At 33.5% G+C, this 9,097-nt stretch overlaps 1 protein-coding gene across 1 annotated transcript; it reads left to right on the forward strand.

The window, feature by feature from the left end:
- Nucleotides 1-6,091: 6,091 nt before the first annotated feature.
- On the forward strand, nucleotides 6,092-7,238 carry LOC133301386 (uncharacterized). The gene has a single exon (XM_061501016.1). It carries the CDS (start codon nucleotides 6,271-6,273, stop codon nucleotides 6,997-6,999), a length of 729 nt encoding a protein of 242 aa, XP_061357000.1. The 5' UTR covers nucleotides 6,092-6,270; the 3' UTR covers nucleotides 7,000-7,238.
- The last annotated feature ends 1,859 nt before the right edge of the window (nucleotides 7,239-9,097 follow it).

Below are 9,097 nucleotides of genomic sequence, written 5' to 3' on the forward strand. Positions count from 1 at the left end.
AAAAAAAAATGTTATTAATTATTTCGGTCAATTTCCAGCACGCGTTCAATTCTAGAAGCGGAAGCTTATCCACCTCTTAAATTTGAAAACCAATGAAGTCTTGGTTGCTGAATATGTAAAATTGTAAATACCCGAGTCAAACATGGGTTCAGACTTCAGAGTTCAGACCATTAGGAATCGACGTTTAATAGGTCAGCGTTGTGCTTGGCAGACAAGACATGGGAATCAAAGAATATTACGGCTAATAACTACTTTATCAGTTAGCTAATCGATAAAAATACCACACGGACGAAAACAATGACCAAAGTGTCATTGTTGTCAAAAAAATTTATCAAATTATCACGTCAACAGTAAATTTTACCAAAATAACACGTGATATATTTTGCTACACTGTGTAGTGAAATATGTGTGCAAATAATTCGCTACATAGTGTAACGAAATATATCACGTCAGATATATAGCGAATTTCTCCAATTTTGACACATGGCATTTTTGGTTTTGACGTGGCATATTTTGCTACACTATGTAGCGAATTATTTGCACACATATTTTGCTACACAGTGTAGCGAAATATGTCACGTGACATTTTAGCAAAATTTACTGTTTGCGTGGCAGTCTGGTAATTTTTTTTGTCAACAGTGGCAAAATGGTCACTGTTCCGCTCATTTGCTTCAGTATTGACCCACGTACACTCATATATATATATATATATATGGAGCATCTAATCTCATGTTATAGGAGATACTCTTCTTATATCATAGACTCAACACATGGTGGGTCCCACCATGTGTTCAAAATTAAAAAATAAATAAATAAAAGGCACGTTTATCGATGTATCTACAACATAAGATAACTCTATCCTATTACATGAGAGAATGATTTCCCATATATATGTATGGTTCATTTTTCTGCAGTTAATGCAGTTAAGTCCAATACGATGTCGTTTTAGGGCTAAGATTATGGTGTTTTTGCAATTTTAATTTATTTCAGAGTTATTATAGTCTTTATAATTATAATTTTTTAATATTTTAATCCCAAAATAATGTCGTTTTGGGAGTAAATGCAGATAATTTATCTGCAGTAACTGCATAAATATTTTTCTGATATAAATATATATATATATATATATATATATGAAAAAAAATATTTCTACAATTACTTTAGATAAGGTTATCTATAACTATTCCAGAAACTACGTCGTTTTGATTAACGAATGGTGTTTCTATAATTTTAGGTGAATTAATGAATGGTGTTTCAGTAAAATGTACATGATAAAAAAATAAACAAAATTACACAAACACCTTTCATTAATTCACCTAAAATTACATAAACATCATTCATTAATCAAAACGACGTAATTTTTGAGTAGCTGTAAATAATCTTATCTAGAGTGGTTGTAGAAATATTTACCCATATATATATGGGAAAATTATTTATTCGTTTATATGACATGTCATTTTTCTCTCACGAAAAGGTCAGACCCACACCTTTATGCGGATATTCTGCAGTTTTTGTGTTTTTCACTGTTTTGGCCAAACAGAAACTAGTTTAATGATCTAGGACTCTTAAATGAATCAAGGAAACTTCTATAAAATTAATCTGAGCCTCAAACTATGAGATTTTGTATTTAGGGTTTTGGAAGGAACCTGCAGTACACTAAACAAAAAGAAATAGTGTCCCGATAGACTTTAGCAGTTGGAGTATGATTGTTATGATATTTACATTGTGGAAACAGATTATGACACTGCTTGTTACTGAGTTGGTGCCTTGATTGTACTCCAAGGTTTGGTTGGGACACTTAGCATATACAAGAAAGCTTTATGTTCTCAGGGTTAATCCCTTGTTTGTTCCACCAAACTCCATGGGTGGTAATTGGTTTATATCCATGGCATATTTTTTTGAAAAATGGTTATGCACTTATGTTTATCTGATGTATTTGGTAATACATTATAGTACGAGATATTGTGCATTGTATTCATATGTATGTATGTGGGGTAGTGTGTAACAACACCTGGATGGGGCTCCTGAGCATGGTGATTACATAGAAAGGGTGGAACTCTAATAGTGTGGGTATAGGGTAGATTGTAACATGTCGCTACCGGACCAATGTTTTATCATTAATTATGATATTAAACGCAGTTACAATCACAACAGTTCATTTAAAAATACGGGAAAACTTTTTCCTTTTATTAACATTTTCAAAACTCTGTCATTTATAAAAATCTCTGTATTAAATAATTTACAAACTGTGATCTAACTCAAAACTATGACGAAAATATAAATATTAATGCTTAACTACCATACTTTATGTGTGGGTTATACACGTGTGTAATGCCTACTTTTGTCCTCTTGCCTGTAGATTTGTCATTTGCGCACCTACATGATATATGTACGTTGAATCATTATGTTGTTTTATATTGTTCATACTTATATTGTGCCCATAAGTGAATTTGGGGGATGAGTAGTCATTTAAGAACCCCCATTTACTAACATTTGTCAAAATTTCACTCCGTGTGGGGCACAATTTTCAGGAGCGGATATTCAGGACGTTGGTGCATCTCAAGGAAAGAGGCTGGAGTCGAGTTGTTAGCATGATATGCATGCATTATGACTATGAAATATATTGTTGTTGTGGCATGCTTATATTAACAGTATTGACTCTGTTTATTTGGTGTGAACATAGTGGTTGTCTATGCCACTATTAATAATGTTGTTGTTATTGCTTGAGGGCATGTATTTGTATACACCATGGTTTATGGATGTTGTCAGGTCTACGTGATGTAGGTTCTTGACTCAGCAAGTCAGCATGTTATTTATGATATTTTGACAGGACATGTATGCATTTTCATATATGAGATTATGTCATTATTGCAATACATAGGTGTTGCGACTCGGCAAGTGCACTGGTCGTTAAGTAATAAAAGTGTACCGGAGTATGAGATCATTCCCACGAGGATTGAGTTTCAAACACTAGTTCGCTAATCGCGGTTTAGTTGGACAGTCAAGATTTAGATGAAGGAAATTTAATTAAAAAAGAAAACAATTAATAACATGCAAATTCAAAATTAAAATAAAACAGAAAGATGAGTTGATTTAAAGATTAAAAACAAGCGTAGTTAGGGTTTCGACTTCCCCCAATCTCCTTTATATGCTATAAATAAAACTGTTAAGAATCTGTTCTTAAAATATTGCCAATCAATTTTTTCTAAGTTAATTAGGGCTCAATTTCTTGTTACCCTAAATCTATGTGATCTTAGAAGAACCCTAGTTCCCCGGTTATTTTCCAAGAAAACATGCATTAAGATTAAGAATTAAAGGATTGCACAAATACCCTATGTGTATCCCTATATCACAAGAATTGTGATAAATCTATCAAGTCAAGGTTCATGCACCAATATTCCTATTGTCATACAATTTCCCTAAATCAATCTATAAGGAGCAAACTCAGAAAGTATTAAAGACAGATAAATTTATTCAAATATAAAAAAAAAAGAATTCAGAGACAATTTAATTCAAAACATACGATTCAATTGGGTTCCATTTACCCCTAACTACATAGAAATTTAGCCTAGCATACTGGAATTAAAAGCAATAGAAAGAAAATAATTCTCCAAGCCTCCATTGGTGTGATGTTGACTTGGTTCCTCAATGTTTCAATGCTTCGCAACAGGATTCCTCGTGTGCTTCTTCAGACCTCTCTCTGTTGTTGAATGAATGATCCTTCAATTGGTCCCAAGGCCCTCTATTAATAGAGGAGAATATATCTTTTTAATTCCTCTTCTAATCTTCGTGAAATCTTATTCACATCTTGATTAAGATATAAAATCTTCCATGGGCCCAAAGTTGATCGAATCAGCACGTTTTAGTGCCCATTAGGACGCTAAAACGCTCTCCTTCAGCTTGCAAATACTTGTAACTTGCTTTCTTTGATATTCAATCATCTCATTGATTCCTTTTGCTCCTTTAAGCCTTAATTGATGTCAACATACCTTGAAAATAAGAAGTATTACAAGATGTTAGCTAGAGATTCAATCTTATGCTTTTATGGTGTAAAACCCTAATTTTCATGCAATCCATGATATATTTCTTGTATAATTTAACCTAAAACCATGGTAAACCAAGGGTTTATCAATAGGTTTAAAAAGAAAAAAGTTAATTCGTATATTGGATTAATGAACAATTAAGAGTATAGATTATAGCTTCCACGTTTAATTAATGAAACAAGTTACGCTTCATACCATTGTATGTTTAATACACCGGGTGCACACAGGGTGTTACATTTTATGATATCAGAGCAAAACTTTCTAGGGAAAAGCTTTATGTTTTCCAATGTATGTCTTGTCTGCGAGTAATTTTAGGTTGTGTTGTGATAATGCATGTGTGACCACTAAGTGATAAACTCATTCCTTTGTGTAAACATATGCAGAGTTATGACACCTCCTAGGAAAACTTGTGAAATGAACGAGGGTCGACCAGATCATATCGTTACTGCATAAGCCGATCAAGAGGCCATTAGACTGGCCAATCAGGCGATGATGGACGTCGTTCAAGAAGCGAATAGGAAAGCTACTACGGACGTGCTAGAGGCGAATCATCTAGCAATCATGACCATGATGCGAGTTATGTTGGAGGAGATGAGGGCCGGCCACAATGATGACCAACATCCACCACCGCCACTGCGCCGCCACCGCCTCCTCCGCATACCCAAATGGATAAGGGTGGGGGTGAATTCGTTAGTCACCGTGTTGGCACGAGTGGGAGTCACTGCACTTATAAGCCACCATCGCAAGGGGTTATGATGAATTAAGCGAAGCTGAAGGAGAAGCGATTCAATGCATTCAGGAAACACTAGCCGCTTTCTTTTGTGGGAGGTTATGAGCCCATAGTAGCTTGGCTCCAGCAGTTGGAACGAATCTTCACAGTGATGAAGTGTCCGGAGCACCTTAAGGAGGGATTTGGATGAAAAAAAAGCATAGAAGATAAGTAATTAAAAGGCAAACCAAGGGAGTTATTTGAACTTTTCCCTTATTTTTAATACTAGATCCCAAAATGAAATCATTTTGGCTTGCAAGAGATAATTTTATTTCTTCTCATAGGAGAAATATATATATATACATATATTATTTTAGGAAAAATATTTATCATAGTCATTTTAGTTAAAATTATTATGTTTTATTTAATATTTAAATTAAAAAAATATCTCACTTTCTCTTAACATAATTTCTATTGTGTAATCGTTTCTCTTATGATAAAACACAAGAATTTTAATTAAAATGACATAATTCTAGGTCGACAAACACTTGTTCCATTATTTTATTTTAATATAACTGCATTATGATTTTATTACATAACCTATATCTAAAATAAATGTGGGGTGTATGATGTATAAATAACATTTTCTGCGTGCTTCAGCCTCCAAAATTTAATTAATCAATGCGTCACCTCACAATTGACATTCAAAAACTCAATGAAGAATTGAACGAGTCTATTAACATTTATATAGTCTTGAGCTCACCAAAAGAAAATATTAATATACTCTTGGATAATCTTTTGCACGTGCATATGACTGATAGTGCTATTTTTTTAATACAGTAATACCAACTTGATTATTAAGTTTTGAATAAATTGTAATATATGAATCGTATAATTTCTCGTGTCGTCTCATACTCTCATTAAATAGATAGTTCATAACCTTGGCCAACAAGCAAAAATAACAAAGCAATGACGCAACACTTAGTTACCCAAGTCATCAGTGACATTAGCCACGGCCAGTTCCATCACACAACCCGTGAGCTCTGCACAAGTCATGCCCCACGTACCTATCTTTTTAATGCACCAATCAAAGTAAATTTAAATTACTTAATGCCCCATATTAGAGGCACCATCAATTTTTTTTTTTTAGAGAATAAAGAGATTAAAATACTTATTTTAAACGAGTTTTTCAAATTTTGACTTTGGATGTTCTTATTAAAGAGTTACCTTCTCGAAGGGACCAAGACGTGTACAGTTGAACACGAGAAGCGTGTGAATGCACATTAAAAAAATTGAAAGAACTTTCAAATTACTCGAAAGACCGAATAAAAATCAAAGGTAACCCATAATTGAAGAAGAGCCTTCTCAACCTCACATATAAAAACAAGCTATTCTCATCATACTCTTCTTCAGCGTTACCATCTCCAACAACTCCAACCATAACCATATAACAATAACCGTTTTAATTTCATCACTGCAAAACCACCTTCAAAACACAAACTCACGCGCTCACTCAAAATGCAAGCCGTTGAGGTTTCTGGAAAGTTCGAACATGATTTCATTGCCAAGCTCAAAATCGACGATGAGAAAATCGAAAACGAAGGCAAGCAAATTGAAGAGAAGGTAGAAGAACAAGATGAGGAAGAGGAAGAGTTTAGCTTCGTGTTCGCGAATCCCGATGGCTCGCTAATCTCCGCCGACGAGGTGTTCGACAACGGCCAGATACGCCCGGTTTTCCCTGTTTTCAACCAGGATCTCCTGTTTTCCGATGATTACGACGGCGGCGACGGTCTCCGGCCGCCGTTTAAGAAGGTCTTCGTCCAACACCCCGACGATTATCCCTCGTCGTCTTCGGCGGCGGCGTCTTCTGCGCCGGGAGTGCCGGATGGGCCTTACTGCGAGTGGTCTCCGCAAACGGCGGTGAAGAGCAACTCGACGGGATTCTCGAAGATTTGGAGACTCCGGGATCTGAAGCTCCGGTGCAACAGCGACGGCAAGGATACCTTCGTGTTCTTGAATACTGCATCGGCGGCGAAAGCCGAGAAGCCGAGATCCGGCGAAGCTAAAAACGCTGTCGTAAAGAAGGTGAAGGGGAAAACGGCGTCGTCAGCGCACGAGAAGCATTACGTGATGAATAGAGCGAAGAAAGAGAGCGATAAACGCAAGTCTTATTTGCCGTATAGGCAAGAACTGTTTGGGTTCTTCGCCAATGCCAACGGATTCACCAGGAATGTTCATCCTTATTGAGATCTTTTGCTCACGGGAATTCATCAAATCAAATTCATAATTTTGATTTATTTTTGTGTAAATGTTAGTAATTCAGCAACCTAACTTGGGTTTCTTTTGCTGTGATGTAAATTCATTGATCTTTTTTTAGTGTTAAAATATTTGAATATATCTGATAAAAAAAAAAATTGCATATATTTTTCCCCCCCTGCTCCATGGATGTTCAATGATGTTATAATGAGTTAATTATTTAATGTTTTTTTATTTTATTTTTTTGTAAGTGCTGGGGGATAAGGATAGCTATACCATTGAGAATCGATTTTCTTATGTTAAAAATTGACATTAACAGTGACATGAAATTTTTGTGTTTATTTATTTCGTCGTTAATGTTAATAAATTACAATTAAATTCCACCTATTTAATATAGGGATAGGATATTGTGACACACAAATAATGTTACGCACAATGTTACGACCACATCTTAACCGTTGATTTCCGCCAATCAACGGTTATCATTTTTCAAATCAAACTCATTAATTAATTATTAATTCGCAATAAATGATAATCGTTGATTGACGAAAATCAACGGTTAAAATGTGGTCGTAACATTGTGCGTAACATTATTTGTATGTCACAATATCTTATCCCATTAATATATATGAAAAGTGATAGACATAAATATTGCACATACAGTTATGGTAATAAAACTTGGGCTTTAATGTAAACGTAGATAAATAATTTATATTCACTTTTAAAATGATATTATTTTGGATTGAAAATTTTAAAAATTATAATGAAAAAGATTATTATAATCTTAAAATAAATTATAATTATAAAAATACTTTGATTTTTATCTTAAAATGATGTCGTTTCGAGACTCAACGTAAATAAATTATCTAAATTGTAGAAAAAGTAAACAGTAAAACTTGATTATTATTTGTAATTTTATATAATAAGATGCCATAGTCACAATAATGGTAAGTTTTAATGGTAAAAATCATCTGAGGCTCTATCTGCTAAAAAAAAATCATCACAGGATCTTGTCTCAAACGCTCAACCACCTCAACCAGAAACAGAATTAATATGAATGAGCTGTCCAAATCGCTGGCGGATCCACACTTGTGCGACATAAATGAAAAGACAAGCAGCAATTTAAAAAAAGCAAAAAAGAAGCAGCAATGGCCGTCCACATGGAGAAAACAATGCCTCTGGTGCAGAATTCTCATTTCTCTTCCACTCATATTCTTACGGACCAAGAAAGAAAGTAGCCAGAAGTTTCTAAAATATTACTTCAGTTATAATATTTCGATATAAAAGTTATTAATTTAACTTTTATTGAAAAATTAATTTGAATCTAATTTAAATAGAAAAGTTTTAATGCTTAATTGTTATCATAATTTTAATTTTTAAATAAAATACTTGCCTTGAGTGTAACACCCTTGATAAGTTTAACCTAATATTTGTATTGCATTACGTCTTTCGATCCTGCTATATTTAAATAAGATCATCTAATTTAGATATTTTTACTCAAATGAACTTATATAATAATATAGTGAGAATATAAATTTTTTAATAGAAAATAAAACATTACAATAATTAGTAAATCACATGAAGATTCTGATTATGTAAAGTCACATAAAATCATGCGACAATCAAATATGATAAAATACTCGCTAAATAAGCCATTTAATGTAAGTAACACAATCAAGCAAAACATTGTTTGTCAAACATAATGTTTACATATTTGCTTTTAGTTTTTTCTTTCTATCTATATGTGCTTGTCTCGAACTTTGGTTGAAGGTTTTCTTTTAGTTAGGGAATTTCATATTTTTGGTGTTAATTTTATCATTATGCTGACAAAGCAAAACAATAACTAAGGTGGGTAGCATAAAAGGATTTTTTTATCTATCGCTCTCGCTCTTCCTTCGGCACCCGGTTAACTGTTACATTTTATTTTATTTTTTCTTTTAACATAATATGTAGGAAAAAGTTATAGTCATTACCTTTTTCTCTTATTACTTACTACCAAATCTTAACCATTGATTTCCGTCAATTTAACGGTTATAATTTATTGGGTCACACTTATTAATTAATTATTAATTCTAATAAATTATAACCG

The sequence above is a fragment of the Gastrolobium bilobum genome, unplaced genomic scaffold (genome assembly GCF_033153095.1).
Source record: "Gastrolobium bilobum isolate Gb01-03AN ecotype WA unplaced genomic scaffold, APGP_CSIRO_Gbil_v1 utg4269, whole genome shotgun sequence".
In the NCBI taxonomy this organism is placed as follows: domain Eukaryota; kingdom Viridiplantae; phylum Streptophyta; class Magnoliopsida; order Fabales; family Fabaceae; genus Gastrolobium; species Gastrolobium bilobum.